Genomic DNA, 27,859 nt, shown 5'->3' on the forward strand with positions numbered 1-27,859 from the left:
AGATATTGTTGTGCTCTTAACCAATCTAGTTACCTTTCTTTGTATCTTCTCCAGAAGTTCTGTATATTTCTTTAGATGTGGCCTGCAGACCTGTTATATAATATTCCAAGTGTGATCACACCATAATTTTATAGAGGGATATGACCTCCTCTCTGCTTGCAAAATTCTAATAAATCTTAGAATACCATGTGTTCTTTTTGCCACCTGCTTACATTGTATGTTGAATTTCATGTCTTTTTTTTTGTACAGTAATCTCCAAGTCCTCATCATGAACATCCTTTAATTCCTTTTCACCTAATTTATAAACTGCATCTGAGTTTCTATTCCCCAAGTGGAATACTTTGCATTTGATAGTATGCAACTTTAGCTGACATTTTCAGACCACACTTGTAGTTGGTCCAAATCCTTTTGAAGCAGCATAGGATCATTATCTGATCATTAATTACTCTCCTAACCTTTAAGTTATCAGCAAACATTGACAGCTTCTCCTGTATTCTCTCACAATATCATTTAGGAAAATAAGAAACAAGAGAGGTCTGAGCACTGATCTCTGAGTGGCTTCACTTGCAGCTTCAATCCATTCTGAAGAATATCCATTTACGGCCATTCTCTTGTTTCCTGTCCTTCAACCAACCCCTAATCCAATGATGATCCTCCCTGTTATTCTGACCTGTTCCAATTTATGCAATAACTTCTGAGAAATCACATCACAAGCCTTATTAAAATCCAGATATACAATGTCAAAGTTGTTTCTTGAATCCAACTGCTTTATAACCTTTGTCATAGTAATGTGCCAAATTTTTCAGGCAAGGTCCTCCCTCCTAAACCATGTTGAGACCCATTTAGGATACCATTCTTGTTGAAATGATCCTGTATTGTCTTTAACCATAGATTTGGTAATCTTACTACGACAGAAGTCAACCTTGGTGTCTATAATTCCCATCACTTTTTTGGGGGAAGACACAAACTTTTCAATCAAAGGGAATAATCCCCCAATCTAATGATAAGCTCATTTAACACGAGAAGACAGTCTTCCATTTTTTTTTTTCATAATGCAGCTGTTATCTGTGTGAAGTCAACACCTTATTTTAATTTTTATTTTGAAAGGGGAGTAGCAACTCTAAGGGTTTTGCAAGCCTAGAATGTTATGCAAATAAACGAACAATTATTACCTATAGTAATTATAGTATAAAGTTGAAAAATGCATATTTGTAGTGTGTCACTCTAATAAATAATAAAACATTTCACTCAGCGAATTATTCCGAAGAAATTTTTACCTTGGATTTTGAAAGCCATTTAACAAATCTGTAATCTTTAGTTCCAGATTCTTCTTTAATATTAACTTTGGAGCCTATAAAACAAAAGCAAAATAATAATAAAATAAAATAAAACATATATACAGAAACCTCTATGCATATACACTGTGCTGCCAGTTTATTAGGTACACCTCTGCTGTGCACACAAATGGTTTGTCCCACAACGTTGCAAGTCACATGACCACAGTTGTGGGTATAAATGCAGCAGAACAATCTTTCTAGTATCAGCTAAGCGTACAAATTGTAGCAAGAATAGGAAAAAGGAGTGCTCTAATGGACTTCGAATGTGGCATGGTAGTAGGTGCAAGACATGCTGGACAAAGTATCTCTGAAACGGCAGTTCTCCTGAACTTTTCACGTACCACAGTTTCAAGGATGTATCAAGAATGGTGCAACGAACAGAAAACATCCTCTCAACAGCACTCCTGTGGAAGAAAATTGCTTGCTTGTTGATGAGAGGTCAGAGGAGGATGGCTTCTTCTTCTTCTTGGTCCTTAGCTAGCAGCTGGGGGAGGCGGTTGGCCACGCAACCAGTATGCTGCTGTAGGTGCCGCAGGGTTTCGGACTTGCTCTGTGATGTTCTTCCATACTTTACGATCCATGGCATCAGTCCTGGCCTGGTTAAGGTTGAGATGTCGGCTCTTCAAGTCATTTTCCACTTGCTTGGCCCATGTTTTCCTAGGCGAGGTCCGTTGGATGCTCCATTGGGTGGGTCGTTGTCTCCAAAGGAGTGTGGATGGTATTCTGTTCGTGCCCATTCTACATACGTGGCCAAACCATCTAAGCCTTCGCTTCTGGATTTGGTCGGCAATGGTTGGTTGCTGTTGGCATCTGGCGTGGATGGTATCATTAGTGATGCGGTCACGAAGTGAGATGCCCAAAATCTGCCGCAGGCATCGCATTTGGAATACCTCAAGTTTGTTTCAATCTAGCTTGAGACAAATCCATGTTTCTGATCCGTAAAGGAGAATGGGCAGGATCAAAGTCCGGAAGAGTCGGATTTTAGTCTTTGAGGAAATGTTGGTCCTCTTCCACAGACACCATTTGAGCGAAGCGAATGCAGTGGCCGCCTGTCCAATTCTGCTGTGGATTTCCATGGTGGATGCAACTTTCTTCTCCTGGACCAGCGACCCAAGGTATTTAAAGTCCTGCACTTGCTCGATCTGGATGCCTTCGAGATAGATGGTGGCTTGCGACCCATCTGTTGTCAGGGCCTTTATCTTATCAGCATTGATCTTCAAACCGTATGACCGGGCAATGCGGGCAATGTCGTAGAGGATGTCCGTGGCTTCAGAGTCGTTACCAGCAAAGATAGCACTATCATCGGCAAATTGTGCAAGCAAACAGACGGGTCACAATGTTGCACTTCATGTCAGAATACAACCTTGGTGCACAGAACAAAATATCGCAACGGACCACTAGTCGCACTTTGTTGCGAATGGGCTATAACAGCTGATGGCCACATCGCATACTTTTGTTATCAATGAAGAACAAGAGATCATGCCTCCTGTGGGTACAGCAACACCAGCACTGGACTATCGAGGATTGGAAAACAGTTGCTTGGTCTGACGAGTTGAAGTTCCTGTTGCATCATGTTGATGGAAGGCTCAGAATTAGGCGAAAACAACATGAATCCATGTAGCAGTCATGTCTGATGACTACTGTGCAAGGTGGTGGTGGCAGTGTTATGGTGTGGGGAATGTTTTCTTGGCCCACGTTGGGTCCATAGATTCACGTCTGACTGCCACATCGTACCTAAACATCATTGCTGACCAAGTGCATCCATTCATGTTGACAGTTTATCCTCAATCAGATGATAATGCACTGGTGCACAAAGCCCGAATCACTTTTGAATGGTTCCAGGAACATGAAAATGACTTTTCTTTACTGCAGTGGCCTGGTCAGTCCTCGGATCTCAATCCTATTGAACATCTTTGTGATGAGCTGGAAAGGGCCTACACACCTCCGCTGAATCTCAAGGAACTGCATGACACACTCATGTCTGCATGGCACTCCATTCCTGCACAACGTTTTCAGCATCTGGTTCAATCCATGCTTAGACGAATTCAGGCTGTTTTGAAGGCTAAAGGAGGCTCAACACGCTATTAGGTAGGTGTACCTAATAAAGTGGCAGCACAGTGTATATGTAAAACCACCACAAATGTAAACCAAAATTAAAGTTAAATTTTATATGAATATGTGCAATCCTCTAAATGCATTTAAATGCTCTTGAAAAGGTTGTGAACTGGGCACATGCAGATGAGGAAAAGGTATAAAAGCAAACAGGAAATATTTGAAATATTAGTAAACTGTTTAAGTTGAAGTAAAGAGCTTTTATGCTTCCAAAGAAAGATGATTTGTCATATTTGGTTGCTATATCAGTAATTTGTCAGTGTACTACAGTATAACCTCAGGCCATTTGAGCTTTCCAAAGTAAAAACATCGTAATAACCATTTTGTGAAAAAAATGGAAGACTGTGTCTTTCAATGCAATCATAGGAAGCATATTTTAAAATACAGATAATCGACTATTGTTTAAAAAAAACAAGCCTTTACATTAATTAAAACTGGTTTATTTTAGATTTAACTGATTTTAATGATAATTTATTTTAATTTAACAATCTTTAGCAGACATTAAATTAAGGTTTGTTAAGGTGAGTGTTTACTGTAGTATCACAGGTGGAGTTGAAGTATGCATTGGAATTTGGAGCACAGTGAGTTAAGCCATTGCAAATAATACTGGAACAGCACAAAAGTATTTCCAATCAGCTTCACTGTAATTATGGAAGCTGCTGTGCAGTTCAGGTTCAACACGATGAAAAGATTAGTTTAGGATGGCTGATATATGATCGGAGGAGTGAATGACTGGATGCACTGAAGAAATAGAGAAGATGGAAGGTGAGTTGTGAGTGCTAAGTTGAGAAATGATCAAGATACAATTAGAACCAAATCATTTGAAAAGTATATTTTTTGCAGATGCCTTCCTAGAAGTGAGAGCACATGTGCTAGTTCAAAGGCATTGGGGAGATTTAAACCACAGTTGAATACAGGAATTGCTTTATTAGGAAGAGAAAATGAGTCTGACAGAAGTGCTCTATAACTTACATAGCATTTCTATGGAGATGGGATGAGGTAAGTACAATAATGATATAGTGAATATTTGGCAAATACTGGATGTTCATTTTAAAATGCAATCAGAGTGTTACTTCATAATATTTATTTACAATAACAGCCAATATGTAAAACACAATGAAAGAATTACTTAAATGCAGTTCACAAAAGATGCTGGAAGTGCTCACCATTTTGCTGAATGCATGTATTCACTTGTTTCACTATTCTGTTCTACTTAATGAAGAGCTGTATGATTTATTCTTGCAATGGCCTCTGAGATGTTAATTTTCAGTTCTACTATGGTGTAAGAGTTACTGTCATAAACAAGTCCTTTGAGATGGGACCACAGAAATAAATCTGGTGGAGATAGGTCAGGAGACCTAGAGGCCATAAGTACTGTGAAATTAACTGTTTTACAAAAAATTCTCACAATAATTCCAACCGTCATTCATGCAGTATGGCAAGTGGCTCTGTCTTGCTGAAACCAGGAATATTTCTCATTGATCTAAAGCAGAGTAATAAACTGCATTAAAATGTTTGATAGTATTCTGTCAGTGTCCTCAAAGAATATTGGACCAATAAGCTTGCACTGTGAGAGCCCACACCGAACGCCAATTTTAAATAGAACACAATGGACTTTCATGATATGTATGGGAATTGTCCGAACTCCATATTCAATCAATATGATTATTAACATAGCTGCTCAGATGAAACCATGCTTCATTGGAAAAAAAGCTTTGTCTAACACTTGAACATTGTTATGAACAAAGGCCATAAAGCAAATCACAGTAAGGAACTTAGCAGTAAGATCAGTAGGCTGCAATTCATGCATGGCATGGACATGATATGCTCTCAAATTCAGAAAATGTGTAGCTTTATGCGTACTACCTAAAGATGGGTTCCTCTGTTGGGACAGTTTTCATAATGATTTATAGGGGGACTGCAACATACTGAGCCTCACATCTTCCAGTACGTTGCCATTTAGGCCTGTGCACCTGCAATTATGCTTTTGATCACACACACACACACAGACCCTGTCTCTTCAAACTTTCTAACACAGTGGTAAACTGTGGTTTTCTTTGGAACTTCCACTTCTGGGAACACTTGTTGAAAAGCTTCTTGGCACCATGCATATAATTTCTTATCAAAAGAAATAATGCTTCACTGCAAAAATTAATTGTTAAAGAGTCAGTTTTTCATGTTCCTAACAGCTTATTTACTTAATGTTAAGTCTCACTGGTTAAACTCAATCAGCTCCTTCTACCAATGAAATCACATACAAACAATGAATGGAAACTAACAGTTATGGGTTGCATTTTAAAATGAACACCCTGTATTTGGTAAATGGCAAAGCTTATGTAAACTGTACCCTGTAGACTAAAGTAGGACTCTAACCGATAGGTCTTGATTGCCCTAAAAACAAATACAGTGATTTTATCCTTTTGAGTGGAATAGTCACAACAGTACACTCAGTAAGATGCAGTGGAAAATTCATTACCTATGATGCTGAGAAACAACTTCGTTTCAGTGAATAAGATAATGACATACAAGTTTGCTGTTTGAGGAAAAGCTGGAGTTCATTGAGGTTCTTGGTTAGACTTTGTATGTTGGCATAACAGCATAAAAGTAACTTACTCATGCAGTTAGACAAGCAATAGTTTACTGACTGCTATCCAGTAGACTCTGGAAGTCCAGTTCAAGTGCCACACTGAAAGAACGGATAGATCAACATTTCAAATGGTCATATCAAAGTATTGGAGGTCACAGATTGATCAGAAGATCTGGAAGAGATGAGAAAACTTGATAAGGACAGAGAGCTGGAGAAGACTGGAAAACTGTGGCCTTAAGTTTTAAATCCACCTTGAGAAAAATCCAGATATCAGTTTTTTGAGTTCCCTGATGTTAAGCTGGAAATGAGCATTACGATATTGGCAGTCACTTTGAATCTGGTGGTAGAGCCAGTTCCAACATGGTAACTGTTATTAATTGGAAAAAACCGGCTAGATTTATTTGAAGTTCTTCCAGAGGCTTGAGATCAATTATAATAACAAATAAGAGCAGATGGAGCTGGCTTGGGATCAGGTGTGATAATTGCAGGTTAAGAATATCAATGTGTAGAACAGTTATCACTATAGATGATGGTAGTGGAAGGAGAGATCTGCCAGCAGTGTGTGGGACATATTTGACAGAGGAACTTGACTAAAAGATTTGCATAATATTTTCCAGTACAAGCCTCATTCATGGTCCTCTTCTTGAGAAGAGGACCATGAATGGGGACTGAATCAGAAGAATTTTAAGCTTTACTGATTGTATGCAGCTATATGGTACAAGAAACAGTGGATTGAAGAAGTCCAATGAATGCTTTGTTGCAGTTTGTATTCCATTGTGTTTAGAAATTATGAGCATATTAACTTTGTGTTAACTTGTTCAGATGTGATAGTTAAATGACACGAGAGATTATCATTGAGATGCTATATACCTTGCTGGCATTTGTGATATTCTGCACATAACATTGATCTTTAAATATTCCAAAATTGGTGTTTAAGGATTTGATTGCACTAAGTTCATCAAAGGGATTTTCTGGAAATGATGACAGTCTCAGGAAGACAGAGAAATTTAGCCAGTCGAAATTTTAGCCAGACTGAGAAATTTAGCAGTAGCAACATTTGAAATATTGCATGAGGAAAATGTCTATCAGTTCTAGGCTTTCTTAAATAGACTGGAATTCCATACTAGATTAATAGGCAGAAATACACTCATACAGAAAGTGGTTAGTTTTCACATATATTGTTTGTGATAGTACTATAGACATAATTAGTCTCAGTGAATTGAAAGCAGAAGCAAAAACTGAGTTATTTATCTAAAGAGAGAATGGAACTCATTCACATGGCTTCATATGCATGATCATTCTTGTAGAAAGCTGACACTAACATTAAGAATAAAAGCATGAAAACTAAAAAACTAAAAACATACAATTAGAAAGATGTATCCAATGCTATAATAACAGCACCCTCTGAACTTGCAAGTTGGCAGTTAACTTTACCTTTTCAAAGATATCCATTTCTAAAACAAATCTATTATAATTGTGTAATATATTATAATTCTAAATTATATATATCTTTTTTATATGGAAACACCTGCTATTCTTTATTATTCATCACACTTGTAATATTAAGGTAAAACATCTGAATAACTATTACACATACTACAACTTCTAATTTAGCAAGTACAGTAAACTCCCGCTATTCGCGGGGGTTATTCCTGAGAAATGCCACGAATACTGAGTTATGGCTCCCATAGTAATAGAGGGGTTCCGTTCCAAAGTATGAAATATATAAGAAAAAGAAAAACTAGTCTAAAATTTTGTCTATGTATGTATTATATGTACCTTCATAATATGACTATGTACATAGACAGTACATAGTGAAATGCAAGCATATGGCATCGAAATGAAAATAAGAAACAATTTAATATTAAATGTAATATTTATTAGAAATTTCAAACAAATCATTCAAACCAGTGACTTTGCTAATTAAAAAACTTATCCCGCCAGTGCTATCACCAGTTTTGCTAAAGTGTTGATAAAGGAGTTTTGTCTTTTCACGAATGATGAGTGAACTTAAGGGAATTTTATTTTGAGTTCGGTCTTCTATCCACAGATTTAAAGCCTTTTCCATTTTTTCTAATTTAACATCACGAGTTACAGAGCAAATTTTTGAAGCAATTAGCGCATTTTCACAGACACTACGGCGAATTTTTTCTTCCGATTTTTTGTTTGATCGTACTGTTGACTCATTGATTTTATAATGTTTTGCCACTGAGGAGACACTTTCAGCATTAGAAATTTTGTCTAATAACTCAAATTTATCCACTAATGTCATCACCTTCTTTGATCTTTTCACATTTCCCTTGTTATTCGTAGCCATATTTTTGTACGAGTTAGAAAGAACTTGTCCACAATAAAGTCACTTTCTTCAGTTAACACACTCGAAAAAGTCTGTTTTACACTGCAAAACAGTAGATTTATCACTTAATCTACGTAAGCATAAATAAATTGAATAAATTTATCAATTTATAAATTGATAAATTTATTCAATTTATAAGCATATAAATTAAAAGCAAACGATGAAACCTTCCATGACAAGCACATAACACATACTGAACAAGGATTAGCAAGAAACATCCACGCTCGCGATTTTGACACCCCCCCACTGCTGTTTTGACTGGGAAAGGTAATTTTAGCCACGCCCATGTTTTTTATGGGGGAAAATGTTCACGGCACTTTAAAATTCACATTTTTTTAGGTTTCATTTTATATTAAATCAGCGACTCCGAATAGCGGGGTTTACTGTATATTAATTAATATTAATTTATTTCTATAAAAAAGCACCACAAAAATTTTTGAAAAAATAGATCTTTGTAAAAGAATTAAAAAAGTAGTAATTTCCGTTGTAATTAATTGAATCTTGTTAGGAATTACATTCAATTTCTCTGAAAGTGATATGTATGTATGAAAATTTTTAAAATACATATTCCAGTAGTAGTAGTAGCAAACCATTTAAGTATTTAAAGAAATTAAAAAATAGTACCAAGATCTGAGAAATTAGCAATCATAAAATATCCGCCTTCAGGAACTGTTGGGGCCATTCCTACCGAGGACAAAAAATTGATCATTCTATCTCTTTTCTTTTGAAGCATATCAGATAACTGCTTCCAGTAGCTAGTTGGTGAACCCAGTCTTTCAATTTCAGTTTCAAATCCTATGGCAATAGCTTCCTGAAGGGTAAAAAAGAATTAGTTTCCTTTCGTGTAATGCCATGAATTAAATATAAACGAAGTTATCATGGTTTTAATTATAGTAATTAAATGTCTCAATGATCTACAAAGTTTATATTTTAACTTCCTAAAATTTCTTGACAGTTTCATACTTGATGTTTAAAATTTCATATTAAAACATCTCCAATAGTTTTGTTTGTTTTATTTGTGTGCATAAAATCTCTTTTCTCTGCTAAGCTGAAGCCCAGTCTGCTCAAACTGAAACAGAAGATCTGGTATCACATTTTTGAAAATACATTGCAATAAATTAAATATACATAGTCATACATTAATGTGAAGGTATATTATGTGATAATGATGTATCATATTTTGCATGCTACTTATATCAGGCTCTAAAACATCTGTTGTTAATATATCCCCATTTTAAAAGGTATAATATCAATTGCTACTGTATAAAATGCTGAACAAGATAATCTTTCAAGAAAAACTCTTAGCCATTTTTTGAATGGAAGTAATTATGAGACACTTTATGCACTGGTAATCACATTTAATCTTATAAAAAGTGGAAAAACAATACAATAACAATTCTTGATATTTAGGCCAAGGAAGATGAGAAGGGGTAATATACTGTGAAACAATTACACAGGTTGTGTTAGGGTTACCAAGAGCAGCAAAAACAGGTGCTCATATACTTCCTTGAACACTAGTACTGAGAATATAATAAATACAGATAACAGAAAGGTGGTGCCACTCAGACACAGGGGATGCAGAATTTGAATATGGAGAGTAATGTTTACAGAAAGGATACACAGTTGTTGTTATTTGGTTTTTAGGAGCATTAGCAACTAAGACCATATTGCTCCGGGGATATGCAGTGGTCATTCCCTGACCTGCATCCTCCGTATTTGGTGGTCACGGGCTCGAACCCTGGTCTAATCAAGAAGCGTGTGCTATGCACTGCTGCTCCTGCCCACCTGGCTATGGAGGCGCCTGGATAGACAGTAGAGAGGGGGGGGGGATTATGCTCTTGGCTAAGAAGCATATAGAACCTAAACCAGTGCACTCGGTTGACATAGGTGGGCAGCACGATACTGGATCAGTTCAGCAAGACAAACACTAGAAAATTTTTAGTAAATTTTAAATTTCCAGATATTGAATGGAACTTGTGGGTCAGTTACACAAACGGCATAAATTTTCTGCATTTATTGAATGACTGTTTTTTTACATGATGTGATGAAGACAACAAGATAAAACAATACTCTTGTTCTGATTATATAATTATTAGAAGTTACTCTTAATGCATTAAAATGATATTGTTTAATGTTTAATTAAAAATTTCAATGCATTAAAAATATGGAACCACTAGGTGACAGATATCATAATATGTTGATGTGAGAACTATTTACAGATATAATTAGTAAAGGGAAGGGATTTTGATTTCGTAAAGGAAACTACAATGATCTTAGGCAGTTTTCAAATTCCTTTTAGTGGGACAAATGAAAATGCTACTAACTGCAAATACTAAATGGGAAGGTGCCTCTGTAGCCAGGTGGGAAGGAGCAGCAGTGCATAGCACACGCTTCTTGATTAGACTGGGGTTCGAGCCTGTAACCACCAAATACGGAGAATGCGGAAAGGTCAGGGAATGACCACCGCATATTCCCGGAGCAATATGGCCTTAGTTGCTAATTTATTTATTTATTTATTATTATCAGCCATACGGTACAAGGAAGCCCGAGGCTTATGCTGCACCAGCCAAAAAAAAAATTCCTGAGTTACTCTGAGAGAGAGAGAGAGAGAGAGAGAGAGAGAGAGAGAGAGAGAGAGAGAGAGAGAGAGAGAGAGAAATAAAGGAGTCACCAAGGAAAGAGAAGAATGGTGATATCCAGCTCAGGATCCTGGGTGTGCCAAGCCCACACTCACCAGATGTGAGCCCCCGGGGGGTTTTATTTATTTCTAATTGAATCCTCCTGACCACTGCTTAATTCAATTATATGGACAGCGAATGATTTTACTTAGTGATCTCTGAAACTGCTGAAGTTGTCTATATGGATGGCTACCCCTGTTTAAAAATTGTATGTAATCTTGGTTAGTCTGCGCGGATAGCACAGCGGCACCGTCACCGTACCCGCAACACCGTGAGATAAAGGCCCCGGTTCGAACGCCGTCGACGACGCCAGGAACCCCCATAGACCTCCATCACTCCGCGGCCAAGCCAATCGAGCTAATGCTCCTAAAAACCAAATAACAAACAAACTAAATGGGAAGTATTTAGGGAAGTAATCATAGAAGTTTCTAAGCCTTTCCTACCAACTAAGAAATAGTGTATGAGGTTTAAACGTAAATAGATGACAGATGATTATCAAGGTACACAGAAGCATACAGTAAGTATAAACTGAGATCAGCTTACTACAGCCTCAAACTGAAGAGGTCTTTATTATTCTAAAATTATTATTTTCAATTTTTCTAATATCCTTCTGTCCAAAGAGCACAGTAGTTATTGAGTGGAATGTGTCAGGTAAGGTAGGATGCAATTTATTAAGATCATCGACGCAGGAGTCAGAACAAAAATAGGATGCTAATAAGTCAGCTTTATCTAATAATATTTCGGGGAAGAAAGCCACAAACTACGTAAAGTTCAAACTATGACATGATTTAGTGCATTTGCATCATTACTACGTAGTTGAATTTTTTAGACAAACCTAAGTTTGTCTATTGGCATCATTATTGTAACATATTGTGAAATCCTTTACAATGAGCTATCCTCCTTATACTTCAACTAAGTAACATTTCCCCCATTAGACAAGACTACAGTTACTTATTTTCAGTTAGTACGACTACTAAGACAGCTCTGTTTTGAAGCTATTTGGATTCTCATCAGTGAGTAGGTTAGTTCCCAGAGGTATAAGGGGTGACAACTCAGTTGTGACTTATTTACATAATATGAGAGTGTAAATATTGTGCAGATGTGTCATATAACCACATATGAGTAAAATACATGTCACTCACTTAAACATTTACATTAACCTTAACTACTGTAAAAAAAAAAAAAAAATCTTATATCTCATATTGTGACTGCCTTCGTTGTGAAGGCAGTCATAATATGAGATATAACCAAAACGATGCCAATTTAATTAATTAATTTAACTACTTTGGTAGATAGCTATGTTAAAATGATGCATTTGCACTAACCTACATATCAGTCATTCTACCTCGTAGCATGAGGCCTTTGCCCTTAAATACTTTATAGTCTATATCACTACGCACCATCGGCCTCTCTCATATTGTGAAGTCATACTTCATAACTGGGTTGTCACTATTGCAACACCAGGGTACCTGCCCACCCACCAAGCTTTGAAACGGTGCCATCTGGGTGGTGGTATCCGCTGAGAATAAATAACAATTGTCTTCTCCACTGATGAAGTGTTATTTATTTGAGGTAGTACAATACTGTGGCAACTCATTGTGAAGGCAGGCACAATATGAGATATAACCAAAACGATGCCAATTTAATTAATTAATTTAACTACTTTGGTAGATAGCTATGTTAAAATGATGCATATGCACTAACCTACATATTAGTCATTCTACCTCGTAGCATGAGGCCTTTGCCCTTAAATACTTTATAGTCCATAGCAGAATGTTATTTAAAAATTTGAATCAAAGAATACCTTCCACTGATGACTTGGTACCTTAATTTCAGTTCATAAATATGGATTAAAACACTATCAACTCTCTTTTGTTGCAGATCTGATAAAGATAAATGATGTAGATCTGCTAGAACAGGTGCAACGAAACTAGACACCTGCAAGGTGATCAGATTGAGGTGCTTAAGGCTTTGAATGATTGAGCAAGCTCAATGCTGATGGCATTCTTCCTCTTGCTCAGACTACACATATGAAGGGGCATAAATTCAAATTGAGGAAGGGTTGTTGCATGATAGATGCACAGAAAGATGCCTTCAGCCAGTGAGTGGTTGATTGTTAGTTCCTTTCTGTAAGTCTTATTATATTAAAGTTGGTTACCAAGGAGAAGCCTGCAATTCAGAAATTCATGCAGAAAAAAGTAACAAAAGCATGGGGCAACTGTCATGTGAAATATTATGCTTGCATTATGTTGCTTTAGAAATAAAATTTTATTTTGCCTCCTGCCCTGCAAAAAATTATACTCTCAACACAGCACATTGCCTTACTTGAAAGTAAAAATTGTCCTTCACCTCATTCAAAATTGTAAACTATTTCTCTAACTGGTATTAAATTATTTAAGGGAGTTTTGCTTGAGGAAAACCTCTGAAGTTGCTGAGGTAATGCCAACAGTCTGCTGTTAAGAATTATGAATCTAAGTCAGATATGAAGTTTTCTGAGCTGTGCAGACAGGTGCAAGAGTAGCTCATGGTGTCTTGTCAATGATATATAGGAATTTTTCTAGCAGGGATAAGGAAGTGATTATCCTCTTTTAAGGCTATGGTTAGGCCACACCTTGAGTACTATATACAAGTCTGGAGGCCTCATTTTAGGAAGGATGTAGAGCTGCTGGAAAGTACAGAGGAGGGCAACGAGATTGGTGAGTGGAACAAAGGATTTACCTTACCAGGAAAGGCTTAATTCCTGCAAATTGCAGTGTCTGGAGACTAGGCACCTGCAAGGTGACCTGATTGAGGCATAAAAGACCTTGAATGGTTTGAGCAAGCGCAATGCTGATGGGATTCTTCCTCCTGCTCAGATTAGGCACCTGAGGGGGCATAATTCAAATTGAGACGGTTGTAGAAGAGATGTGTGGAAATTTGCCTTTAGCCAATGGGTGGTTGATTGATGGAACAAGCTTCCATCTGTCGTGGAAGTTGACAGCTTAAGTAAATTCAAGGCAGAACTAGAAAAACTTTTGGAGTGAATGGGTTGGTGAAATAGGAAGGTTTTTTTTTTTTGCTGATGCTGTATAAGCTTGTTTTTTTTGCAACATATGCCTCTGCTAATGCTAATGAGATACCCTTTGCAGAACAGTGTATGTGTAAAGCACTCATAGACTGTTGCGCAAACTTCTTTAGTGACTGCTTAGATCACATTAATACCTGTGCAACAATCTTTTCTTTTTTGTACACTGTGTGGCTTTACACTGTTGCCTTTATATAAACTTTGCATCAACTTTGTTTTGCAATCGTCTGATGATTAGTAAGAGAGTGGATAAAATATAATGTCTATGTATACTGCACATCTTCTACATTCTTGAATTTTGGATATCACATTAACCTCATTTGCTCTGTTCAAAAGACTTCTCTACCTCCCATTTTGGCTACATACTGAGGAGATGACTGTTATTCATGACAATAATCATTTCTGTGGATTTGCAAATGCAAAAAATCCCAACATTATAAATTTATCTTTGTGGGAATGAGTCAAGCTATGGTAACATTCTTCTGTAATGCTACTGCAATCTACAGAAATTAAATTAAACAGCAAATAAGGCCAGAATAAATGCACTAAATTTAAATTATAGCATCAACAGAAATAATTATATTTACCTGAAGTGGTGTGGCACAAGTATAAATACAGTTCTGATGCAGCAACTGAAGGGCTTGCATGAGATGCTGAGGTCCATATGCCCAGCCTATCTAGAAAAATTAAATATTTGTTATAAAATGATGTAGCAGAAAAAAAAAAAAATACTCAATAGAAATTGCAATCGATCTAAAACTAAAGGCAAAGAAAGTATATAAAAAGCAAAGTATAGCTTTACTATGCCTATCATAAGAAATAGAGGTAAGTTCTTCAAATATTTAACCCTGATTTGTGTAATTATAAAAAAAAATTATGGGTAATTAGAAAAAAAATATATGTCACAAATATTTTTATTTTATTTACAGATTTTCAATTATTTTCTTGGGGGATAAAGGTGAATATTAATTCTTTTTGAACATGTTGTGATGTATAATAACCACAGGAAGAGGACAAAACATGCAGACACATTTGGTTTAGATCTGATTTTAATTCTTAATATTATATTTCCCTTTCTTATTTCATATATATTGTATGCTTTTTTTTTTTCCTTCTTTGACTATCACAAATATTACTTTGTCTCTAGTTCCTGTTGTGTATAAGATAGAAAGAGAGAGATTATCAACTTTTAAATAAAAATCTGAAGAAAATTATTAGAAAATTAGAATCAGAGAAATTAAACTTTTAAATAAGAAGGGATGTATCGGAGTGGTCAAAAGCAATAAAGTACAAAAAAAAATTTTTTTTATACATTAATGCCAGGAGTTCTGTATAAAAATTAAGTTAATTTGAAGTTTTGATCAAATAAACTAATGCTGATGTAACTGGGATTACTGAGGCATAGTGCCACACAGATACAATACGAAGAATTTCCGTTTCAGTAAATACTCTGTTCAAGAGAGGCAGGAGTGAAGGAAGGAACTGTGGGGAAAGTGATTCTTCTGTTCAAAAACTTCCTGATATGGCAAAGACGTTTCCCAACGCAGAAAACAGTAAAGTGGACGTTGAGTTGGTGTGGTGTGAAATGATTTACAGTAAAGAGAAGACAATAGTGGGGTATGTTACTGGCCAATTGACTCTGAAGAGAGTAACAAAAATCTAAATAAATTGAATGGACTAGTAAGTATGATTGCCTCATTTTGGAAAACTTCCAACTGTTTGTGGACTGGGAAATGTATGGACCAGAAACACTATATGATATGTTTTTTTTTGAAAAATTGGATGATTGCTCCAAAATTGGATTATTCCAGAAATAAAGACATAATTATAATTACAAGAAAACAGATTTATGCCAAATTATGGGAAGCTTTTAATTAGCTTCTAAGTTAATTACTGGAATAAGTTACCGCCACAAGGTGCATGAGGCTCACAGCCTGGAGAAATTCAAAGGTCAGCTAGATAGTTATCTACATGAAGAGGGATATGCATATATTGTTTCTTTAAATTTTTTTTTTATATACAAGGTGTGGCTATTAAATAATGGGACTGATTGCATAGTCACTGCACAACAAGCACCAACTGTGAAACAAAAGCACAGTAGCTGACCTTGAACCTTTCTCTAGTTGTCCGCCAAGTCACATTCCAACATGCTCATTAACTTTGCAGTAGACAAGTATTCATTACCTTGTGTTTTTGTAGTTTTCCTGAAAAATGACAGACAAAAGAATCAAACAATGAATCAATCTCAAGTTTTTAACAAAATATACTGACAACATTTAGGGCTAAAGCCTCAACTAAAAAATTCACTAAACAAAGTTACAGAAAATTCACTAAACATAACAGATGAGTGCATTAGCAGCATGTTTGAATGTAGTGAAATACCGAAAAAGGAAAAATGGCATTGTTTTTATCATATCTCATATTGTGAATACCTTCACGAGTTGCCTGATATTGCACTACTTCGTATAAGTAACGCTTCACCAATGGAGAAGACTATTATTACTTATTCTCAGTGGATACCACGACCCAGATGGCCGTTTAAAGGCTGTTCAGCTTCTCATCAGTGGGTGGGTAAGAATCCTGGTATTGCAATAATAACCACCCAGTTATGAAGTATAACTTCACAATACATAAGTATTTTTGATATTTTTACAGCATTCTTGATTAATTAACATATTAAATTGTGTTTGGCAAGATATTATATAGGCTTAGTAGCATTTGTTAGCTTATTTTTAAATTTAATTAGTGATTTTTGTAAGTTACGATTCACTGCTCATACTGCTATTGTATCAGAGTTTTTGGCATGAATATCGCAGAACATAACCAGTAGTGCAGTGGAATAGAAGGGTTTTAATCACTTGTTGGGCATATATCATTTGTATTTAGCTAAGGATATAACTAATTTAACATTGTGATCATTATGATATAACGTAACTTGATAGCATATACCTCGAACTTGACAGCATAAGGGTAATATAAGAGCAGCAAAGCAACAAAAAAACAAAGTAGCGGGAGTGCTGTGGCTTGGGGGGAAAACCAAAGGGGGCAATTCTCCAACACTTCACAACCTAAAAAAAATATGCAATGTGTGAAATGTTTGCAGACTGTCTGGAACAAGACATGATCTAGCCAAGGATGATGTCTTCGTGTGTACTAGAGCAGCAAAGCAATGTGCACAAAGTAGTGGGAGTGCTGTGGCTTAGGGGAAATCCAAAGGGGCAATTCTCCAATGCTTCACAGCCTAAAAAAATATACAACTTCTGAAATGTTTGCAGACCTATCTGGAACAAGACATGATCTAGCCAAGGATGATGTCTTTGTGTGTGTGCTAGGTGTAGAGAGGGTCAAGAAATTAGGCACCAACATAGCGTTCTGATGGACATCTATGAGAGTTTTTTTAAGAGTAGAGTAAATGCCCTTGAGGGAATTAAAATGGGGGGCCCATCAAGCTCTCAGCTGCCCAACTCAATGCTACAACTCACTCTTGTGCATCAAGCAACACAGTGGCAATCTTCAGAGCAGAATAGAATATGCTGGTCCCACGGGAGCTAGTTATTGTCGGTGACACTATTGTCAGGGAGACAGAAAATATATTGTGCAAAAAAGGATAGGTGGAATAGGACTAGGGTATGTCTCCCAGGATTGATGACGTTGTAAAGCAGATGTTATCTTTTAAGGGCACAAAATATGATATTGTTGTACATGGCACTACTACTCTTAATGATCTACTCTTAATGTTGTGCATTAAGAGTAGATCTGCGGACTTACTTAAAAGGTACAGGTCAACATTGAAAAAAAGTCTCAAGTTAGGGTTAAATTTGAAAGTTTCTGCAATTCTGCCCAGTGATGATAGGAGGGAGTATATGATGAGAAGTCGGCCTCCGTAGCCAAGTGGGCAGGAGTGGGAGTGCAGTAGCACACGCTCTTTGAGTAGACCGGGGTTCAAGCCCCTGACTGCTGAATACGGTCGATCTGCCAACCCGCACTGGACCAGCGTGGCAGATTATGGTCCATTTCCCTCAGCATGAATTGTTGAGGAGGCTTCCATCCTGCAGTGGGTTGATAATGGCTGCACTTTACTTTTACTTTTATATGATGAGAGCCTTGTCAATCAATTCGGCCCTTGAGAAATTGTGCAAGGCTCATGGGGTAAAATTTTCTCAGTGTGCTCTGTGCTTGTTAACAGGAAAGACTGCTTCTACAGGGATGGGATACACTTAAATAGAAAGGGTGCAAGAATAGTTCCTGATGTGATAGAGGCAGTGTTAGGTGGGTCAGACTAATAGATTAACGGTAGCTGCAGGCAGAGGTGAAAGTGATTCTTGCACTGCTTCCATTTGAATGAGCAGCAGTCTGAAAAGCAAGTTGCTAAGGATTTCCAGGACTGCTCGGAGTCATCTTGGAACAAGTAAATACATTAAATATATAAGTAAATAGAAAAGATAACAAAAAAAAAAAGTTAGAGCAATAAAAAGTACTGCAGCCTATAACAGCTACAAATTGATCTGTAATAGTGCCACAGAAAAGGTTATGTTAGCAAAGGCAGATTAATGGAAATCACTAGCAAAGAAGGGGGGATAAGGAATTCTTTACATATATAAATACAAAGAAGAGAAGGTCATACCAATTGGACTCCTATGTAATGGACGTGGGATAGTATTAGATACTCTAGCTGAAGTTGCAGATGAACTCAACAGTTACTTTGCATCAATATTTACAGAAGAAAAACCCATTACGACAATGAGAAATTATGGGAGTGAAGCTGAAAAAATGTAATTAATGATGTTGAAATTTGACGTTTATTTAATGAAAAAACTTTCGAGCCTACAGGTAAGTAAGGCTCCTGGGGTTGATGGCATTGTTATTGTTATTTGGTTTTTTTTAGGAGCATTAGCAACTAAGGCCATATTGCTCTGGTGCGGTGGTCATTCCCTGACCTTTCCGCATCCTCCGTATTTGGTAGTGACGGGCTCGAACCCCGGTCTAATCAAGAATTGATGGCATATACCTTATAATCTTAAGGGAGATGGCAAGTGAGTGCATTGAACCATTGAGGCTAATTATGAGAGTATCACTGGACTCGGGAGTAATTCTGTTGGATTGGAAAAGTGCCAATATATCTCCAAAACATAAGGGCGGTTCTAAGAGTGAAGTGGATGGGAAATTACAGGCAGATTAGTCTAACTTCAGTAGTATGGAAAATCATGGAAATTATAATCAAGGTTGGAATTCAGGATCATTTAGATAGAGATGGTATTCTGAAGGATACTCAGCATGGTTTCGTAAAGGGAAAATCATGTTTAACTAATCTGGTTAGCTATTTTGACAAGGTCACTCAAGAGCTGGACTTAGGGAGTAATTTCAACATTGTTTATTTGGATTCCAGCAAAGAATTTGACTCAGTTCCACATGAGTGGTTACTTTATAAGCTAGAACAGGTTGGAATCACAGGAAAAATCCTTAGATGGATAGCTGAATGGCTTCAGGGCAGGAGGCAGAGGGTAGTGATAAATGGTTATTCCTCAGGTTTCGTTGATGTAAGAAGTGGAGTTCCCCAAGGATCAGTATTAGCACTACTGTTGTTTTTGATTTTCATAAATGACATCAATGAAGGGATAGAGGGTGTGACATCTAAATTTGCAGATGATGTAAAGCGTGGTAGAGCAGTTAATGACCACTGCCAAGCAGAGCATCTTAGAGTGACCTAGATAGAATTCAGGAATGGTCAGAAAAATAGCAGCTAGGCTTTAATCCAGCAAAGTGTAAGGTATTGCACCTGGGGAACAGTAACCCCAAAATAACTTTAGTTCAACTCCACTTGGTGGAGTTGAACTAAAGCTGGTAGTGGAGGAAAGGGACTTGGGTATTACAATATGGTCAGACATAAAGTTCTCCGAGCATTGTAGACTGGTTGTAAGGAAGGCCTATAGTGTCCTATTGATCATTTATCGAAGAATTGCTAGTAGAGATAAGGATGTCATAATCCTATTATACAGGGTGTCTCAAAAATACACGGCATAACTTCAGGAATGAGTTCCTCATATGTAGACAATAAAAATATTTTATATTAACATAGTTCCAGAAATGCTTGGTTCCCGAGTTATTAACTGGAATGTCTTATCTCCCGCATGTGATTTCCTTCATCACAAGGTACCGACAGAATCTGGTGGTTGTCCGTGGTTGTCCATTCAGACCATGTACTCAAATGAGGAGCACGCAGATATGCACTTTATGTACGGTTTGGTGAATGGCAATGCTCTGGAGGCTTGTCATTTGTACCACGAAAGGTTCCCAGAATGAAGATGTCCAGACAGGAAAACGTCTGAGGGCATCCATTGCTACCTTTGTGAATGTGGGACCTTTACACCTCGTGCTGCCGACAGAGGATGACCAAGATCTATGACTCCTGAAGTAGAGGAGATTTTGGATGTTTTGCATGCCACTCCTGGAATCAGCACATGCAGAATAGCAATGCAACTGGCTGTTCAACGTTCGACTATTTGGAGAGTGTTGTGAGAACACCAACTGTATCCTTACCATCTGCAATGGGTACAGGTATTGCCACCAGCAGATTACCCTGCGCAAGTAATGTTCTGCCAGTGGTTCTTGCTGCAGTGTGGTACAACTCCTCACTTTTCTGCCTTAGTGATATTCACAGATGAAGCACAGTTCACACGAGATGGAATCCAAAACTTTCACAATCAGCATTTATGGGCTGAGGTAAACCTACTTGCAATTCTTCCATCACATCACCAACAGCGGTTCAGCCTCAACATCTGGGCGGGTGTTTTTGGTGATAAGTTATTTGGGCCCCATATACTTCCAAACAAACTCACAGGGCAGGCGTATAGAAACTCTCTGGAAAACAACATGCCTGATTTCTTGGACGACATGCCACTGATCATTCATCAACAAGCACACTTCATGCACGATGGCGGCGCAGCACAGTTCAGCCACCTAGCCCGCAATTACCTGAATCGAAGGTTTCCTGGTTGGTGGATAGGTAGAGGTGGACCAACTGCCTGGCCTCCACGATCAACTGATTTAAACCCACTAGATTTCTTCTTGTGGGGCCATTTAAAGTCATTGGTGTATTCAATTCTGGTAGCTGATGTGGAAACTCTCCGCAATCGAATTGTGGCAGGTTGTGAGACAATACAAAACATGCCAGGAATTTGGCATCGTCTTCGCGAGTCCATGAGACGTTGATATGAGGCCTGTATTAAGGCAGAAGGTGGACATTTTGAAGAATTACTATAAAGTGATGTGAACAATTAAGTGTCAAAGATAGACCTTCAAAACTCGGAAACCAAGCATTTCCGGAACTATGTTGATATAAAATATTTTTATTGTCAACATATGAGGAACTCATTCCTGAAGTTATGCCATATATTTTTGAGACACCCTGTGTTAGACCACACTTGAAATACTGTGTTCAAGTATGGAGACCACCTAAAGAAAGACATTGTGCTTCTTGACAGGGTCCAAAGACTGGCCAAACTCATCTGATGAGATCGGCAAAAGGGCATCCATATGAGGAAAGACTTCGAATATGTGGGTTGCAGAGCTTGGAAACTAGGCACCTTAGATGAGACTTGATTGAGGTGTTTAAGGCTCTGAGAGGCAATAGTAAAATGAATAAGGACGAAATTTTCACGGTTATAAATGATTCTAGAACAAGGGGCCAGAATTACAAGTTGGATTGTAGGAAGCTTTATTTTAGCCAGTGAGTTATAAATTACTGGAATTAATTTGATAGTATGAATCAGAGCTGAAATACTCAATATGTTCTACGTTGATAATAATATTAGTAAATTAATAAGAGGAGTTTACCTCAATATAGTACGTGGAACACTTCCGTATGATACCCTCCAGAAATTAAAACGGAAAAAACGAAAAAATCGACAACTTACCGGTACATTAAAGTAAAATATAAATAATTAAAGTAAAATATAAATAATTAAATAATCAATTTAACACAATTCAAAACAATTCAAAACAATTAAAATTCAAATTAACGCAATTAAAAGAATCTAACGAAAAAAAATAACTAGGAAGGAAAATCGTTTTGAATTTTTCGTTAGATTCTTTTAATTGCGTTAATTTGAATTTTAATTGTTTTGAATTGTGTTAAATTGATTATTTAATTATTTATATTTTACTTTAATTATTTATATTTTACTTTAATGTACCGGTAAGTTGTCGATTTTTTCGTTTTTTCCGTTTTAATTTCTGGAGGGTATCATACGGAAGTGTTCCACGTACTATATTGAGGTAAACTCCTCTTATTAATTTACTACTAAAATTACTGGAATAAGTTACCTACATGGGTGGTAGAGGATGACAGTTTGGGGAAATTCAAAGAACAGCTGGATAATTACCTATGGGAGGAGGGAAACACATTGGTTATTTCCTTTTCTCTTATTATTTTATTTATTTTTGTTATTTTATTTTTATTTTATTATTATTTTTTTTGGCTAGTGTAGCATAAGCCATAGGCTTCCTCATACCATGTGGCCATTGATAATACTAATATATGGGCTGTGTTAGGGTAATTAAGAGTAAGAACAGGTGCTAGTTTACTTGCATGTACACCAATGCTACGAGTTTAGTATATAAATTTGATGAATTTGAGGGTTTGGTGTCAAGACATCAAAGGCAGATACTGCTGGAATATTAGAGACGAAGTGTCACACAGATATAAGGAATGAAGAATTGTAATTTGGGGAGTAAAATATGCACAAAAAGGACAGACGGGATAGGAAGGGAGGAGGGGTTATGCTGTTAGTTAAAAAAACACAAAATCTAAGAAAGTGCATCCAGTTAACATTGGTGAACACTGCAATGTTGAGTCAGTTTGGTGTGACATAAGCACTGGGAAAACAAAATTGAGAGGAGTGTGTTATAAGCTTAATGACTCTGATGGTACAATGAACAACTATACAGAGAAATAGCGTGGACCATTAAATCATATTGTCTTATGATAGCGGATTTTAACTTCCCAGATACTGAGTGGAACTTGTGGTTTGGTCACTCGCACACTAGCAAAGCTTTTGTGAATTTATTGGATGATTGTTTCTACAGCAGCATGTTGAGTGTCATTAGACACACTCAACATTCTCAATGATGTCCATTTCCACTTACACTCTGCCAAACCCCATGTACTTTTTCTGACAGAATCTCAGCTATCAGTTGTTTCAACCACTGCTCATCTTAGTTGCCCAAATTATTCACTGTATGATTTCTTTCGCCTCAAAAGTGGTACTTATACATATGTCTGTTCCAATATTCCCTGTCAGAGACTTGATGATTAGAAATCTCCTCTTTTCAATCTTCTCTGGCTTAAAATCCCTCTACCTCATTCTGTCAAATTCGTGTGTTGTCTCTACTGTCCTCCCAAATCCACTAATCACTTGGAGCTCTTTGATTTCCTCACTTTGCAACTCGACTTTCTCCAGTCCAACTTTCCTAACAATGAGTTAATTTTCCTTGGTGATTTTAATGTTCACAACTCCAGCTGTCTTCCGTTTTCTAGTCAAACAGACCTAGCTGGATGAGATACCGAGGCTTTTGCAATTACTAATGACCATGCACAGATTGTTCATTTACCGACCAGAATGCCAGACAATCCTAACCATACAGCCAACACGCTTGATCTTTTTCTCACAAACAACCCTTCTAAGTACACGGTTGAAGTGAGTGGTCCTTTAGGCACCTCAGATCACAACTTGGTGATTGTCTCTTCTCCAATGGAGCTTTTATCTCATGGCTATTCCCAACCTCGTTTTGTTTGGCATTACAAGAATGCAAAATAGGATGACCTGCGAGATTTATTTTCTTCTTTTTCTTGGTCTTATTACTGTTTCAAAACTTCTGATGTCGACATTTGCTCAGATCGTGTCAGTGAAATTATTCTTGTAGGAATGGAATCCTTTATCCCACACTCCACTTTAAAATCTCATCCTTTATCTAAACCTTGGTTTTTCAATAAATGTGCTAAGACTGTTCAAGAGAAGAATGTTGCATATCGTAATTGGCTTGTTTCCAATTCTTCAGTTTTATTTTCTGTCTACACCAAAGCTCGCAACAATTGTAAAGCAGTTATTAATCAGTCCAAACTAGAATTTAAACAGTCTAAGAGTAGAAAACTTGCCCTAATGGTAGCCGACCATTCTGGTCTCTTGCCAAAGCTATTGGCCGCAACTTTTGCCCATCTCTGCTCCCACCTCTGTCAAAATCAGATGGTTCTGTTGTCACTTCAGCCAAGGATAAAGCTGACTTTCTAGTATCACATTTTTCTTCCCAACTCATGTATTAATGATCTTGGAAAAACACCTCCCACCCTTCCCAACATGCTCCATTCAATGTCTCCTGTGGTCTTCCATCAAAAGGATGTCAGAAGAATCTTGAAAAATCTTGATGCCAAGAAAGCTCCAGGTCCTGATGGTATTTCTCCACTTGTTCTCAAAACCTGTGCTCCTGAACTTACTCCTGTTCTTTGCTACCTTTTTTCACATTCTTATTCCAAAGGTGTTTTTCCTTCTGCTTGGAAATTTGCTTATATTCAGCCAGTTCCTAAAAAAAGGATGACAAATCCCTCCCATCCAATTATCATCCCATTGCAATTACTTCTACTCTTTCTAAAGTAATGGAGAAATCAATTAACCGCCAACTCCTAAACTATCTAGAAACCTTCTGTCTGATCAATGATGATCGCAATTATGGATTCCGTCAGTATCGATCCACTGGTGATATTCTGGCTCATGTTACCCATTTATGGATAAATTCAATGGAAAAGTTAGGGGAAACACAAGCAGTTTCTCTTGCCATCTCAAACGCTTTCGATCGTGTTTGGCATAAAGGTCTTGGTGTCTCCCAAGGTTCAGTTCTTTCTCCCACGCTTTTCCTCTTGTATATTAAGCACCTTATTCCATTGACCGAAAACACTATCTATACTTTTGCTGATGATAGCACATTGCATTCCAATTTCCAGTTTGAGACACCTCCAATCAGTTTCAACTTCTCGAATATCTGCTACCAATTCTTTAAAATACTGATTTCCAGGTAATTCTCCAGTGAGGCAAAGACAACTTAGTTGATTTCAATCCTTCTAAAACTCAGTCCTGTCATATCTCGCAAAAAGGATTCTTCTGCTCCTTTGCTTATCTTTGGTGACACTCCAATTTCTAGGAAAGATGATATATCTCTTTTGGGAATTACTCTGACTTCTAATCTCTCTTGGCACAAGGATATTACAAATATTGCTTCCTCTGCATCTAATAAACTTGGTTTTTCTTTCGCTCTCAGTGCTACTTTTCTTCCATACAGCTGTTCACTCTGTACAAATTTCAAATCTGCCCTACCATGGAATATTGTTCCCACATCTGGGGTGGTGCCACCAAAACCTCTCTCAGGCTTCTAGATTCCATTCAGAAGAGGGCAGTTAGGTTAATTAATGACTCATCTCTAACAGAGTCTCTCTACTCACTGTCTCATAGATGTACTGGGTCTGCTGCATGCCTTTTCTAAAGATACTTCCATGGGCATTGTTCTTCTGAATTGGCTTCTATAATTCCCGCTCTGTTTCAAAACAGTCCGAACATGTGCCGCCACCAGTCAGCATCCATTCACTGTCCAACTTCAAACCCACAGAATCAACTTTTCATCTTTCTCATTTATTCATTCAACTGCCATTTTCTACATATTTCCTGAAAATTACAGTCTACAGAAGTTCAAGTCTAATGTCAACAAATATCTTCTTTTTGTCTTTTCAAACTCCAACCCATGCACGGTACTAAGTACTATAGGTTCTAATACCTCTCGTGTTTGGGGGTTTCATAAAAAAAAAAAAAAACGACTGAGATTTTGAATATGTTGCTTACCAATGTTTCAGAGCCAGAAAAAAGTCTGACTAAATTCAAAAACAGATTGGATGGTTACCTTGAAGAATGAGAATAGTACGAGTATTCTATTTTTTGTTTTTATTTTTTTGGCTGATGTAAAAAAGTCCACTTCCTTGCATCATTTGGGGCATACTAATATTAATACTACTACTAATAATAATAACTTTTGTAAATAAAAAATTACCTACCACATAACATCAAAGAAGTTAGAACCAGTCACACTGATTCAAACCTTTTAAGAGGAATCAGTGTGACAATTGCATTAATGTAATTCATGAAAACAGCTACTTGTTATGTGTTATAAAATAATGAACATAAAATGAGTCAGTCACTCGGGATTCTGTATTTTGTTTGTTTTAAAATATTACAACATGGTTTTTGAAAGTATATTTTTTATATATAAAAAAAATAATTATTTCTGTTTACCTTATAAGATAAACTGAAATAAATAAATATACTAAAAGATTTAAAGAATTCTATTTAAAAAGTTACAGGATCCTAGTTTCTGTTTCTCTATGGATAAAATTACCACAAACTATCCTAAGCAGGTATATATTTGTAAGCTGCTAACAAATCTAGCATAAGAAAATAAATGATTTTTGTTTGATTATAAGATGGCAGTATAGCTATAAAAGAAATGTTATTTGACATAAATGTCAAGTCACATGACCTTTAAGAATAATAACAATTACCTTCCATCCTGTAACACTGAATGTCTTTCCAGCACTTCCTATTGTAATTGTCCTTTCCCACATTCCTGGTAAAGTTGCTAATAAAAAAATAAAATAAAAATCGGCAAAAGAAAGCATTACTACATTTTTATTATAATCTTATTTTCCATTCATAGCTAAAAGATACCATAACACAGTTTTACAATACATATTAATGAATGAAACATAGAATATATTTGATTTTGATCTTTTACCACTCAATGTTAAATAGTGTTTCAGACATTAAGTACATATACCATGAAACATTCATAAAAGTACATAATGTGGGTAAAATTTTTCCTTTTAATTTGTAAAAACAAACTTACAAGACCATTCCAGACTTGCATTCTTTATCCATTCAATAGTTCTTTATCACATATTCTTTATCTGTTCTGTTCAATAGTTCACATGTATATACTGCTGTGAAATTAAAATAATTTCTTTATGGTTTTTTAAATATTTTTAATAGTTTAAATCTAAATGAATGAAATTTATTTCATTAATGTAATTATTTACCATTTTTAATCCTGCACTAATAGTGCTGAACCAATGAGGTCCCTCTCAAAAATAACATGGCTAAGTTTACTGATTTCCCAGAATTATTACATGGGAGAATCTATCCATCATGCACCACCACATTTTTTCTACTTTCACGTGAAGTAATGTGCACACACATGCACGGACGCATGCACAGACTTGCTCCACTGGTCTTCCCAAGCTTTGAAACTGTTTTTTAAAATCATGTTTTCTTAGTACATATAGGGCCAATTGGCATTTTCTTTGTGTTATCCATTGCCGTGCAACTGGGTGCATTGTCATGATGTAGGATCCACCATCCTTCCCTTTCTGAGATCATCTTCTTTTCACGTTCTCATGCAAATGTGTCAAAACCTTAACGAAGTAAGCAGGAATAATGCTTCTGCTGTCACAAATTCATGGTGTGCTATGCTCTCATCATCATAAAACACGATCAGCATGGCTTTGACGTTGGATTTTGTTGCATATGAGACTTCTTGAGCCGTGGGGACATTTTTATGTGCCATTAGGATGACTCCACCTTGGTCTCGGGGTTGTAGGTGAACACCTGACTCTCAACCCCACTTTTCTTAGGA

At 36.8% G+C, this 27,859-nt stretch overlaps 1 protein-coding gene across 1 annotated transcript in view; it reads right to left on the minus strand.

The window, feature by feature from the left end:
* LOC150087905 (kynurenine aminotransferase-like) overlaps positions 1–27,859 on the minus strand; it is a 98,640-nt gene that overhangs the window by 23,416 nt on the left and 47,365 nt on the right. Inside the window, exons 8-11 of the mRNA XM_090369961.1 lie at positions 26,730–26,806; positions 14,722–14,811; positions 9,017–9,203; positions 1,278–1,351 (exon numbers count right to left, since the gene is read on the minus strand). Of these exons, the coding sequence (XP_090226087.1) occupies positions 1,278–1,351; positions 9,017–9,203; positions 14,722–14,811; positions 26,730–26,806 (428 nt within the window). The remainder of the gene's footprint in view (positions 1–1,277; positions 1,352–9,016; positions 9,204–14,721; positions 14,812–26,729; positions 26,807–27,859) is intronic.

This window comes from Mastigoproctus giganteus, chromosome 3, assembly GCF_048544385.1.
Source record: "Mastigoproctus giganteus isolate SK-2022 chromosome 3, ASM4854438v1, whole genome shotgun sequence".
Taxonomy (NCBI): domain Eukaryota; kingdom Metazoa; phylum Arthropoda; class Arachnida; order Uropygi; family Thelyphonidae; genus Mastigoproctus; species Mastigoproctus giganteus.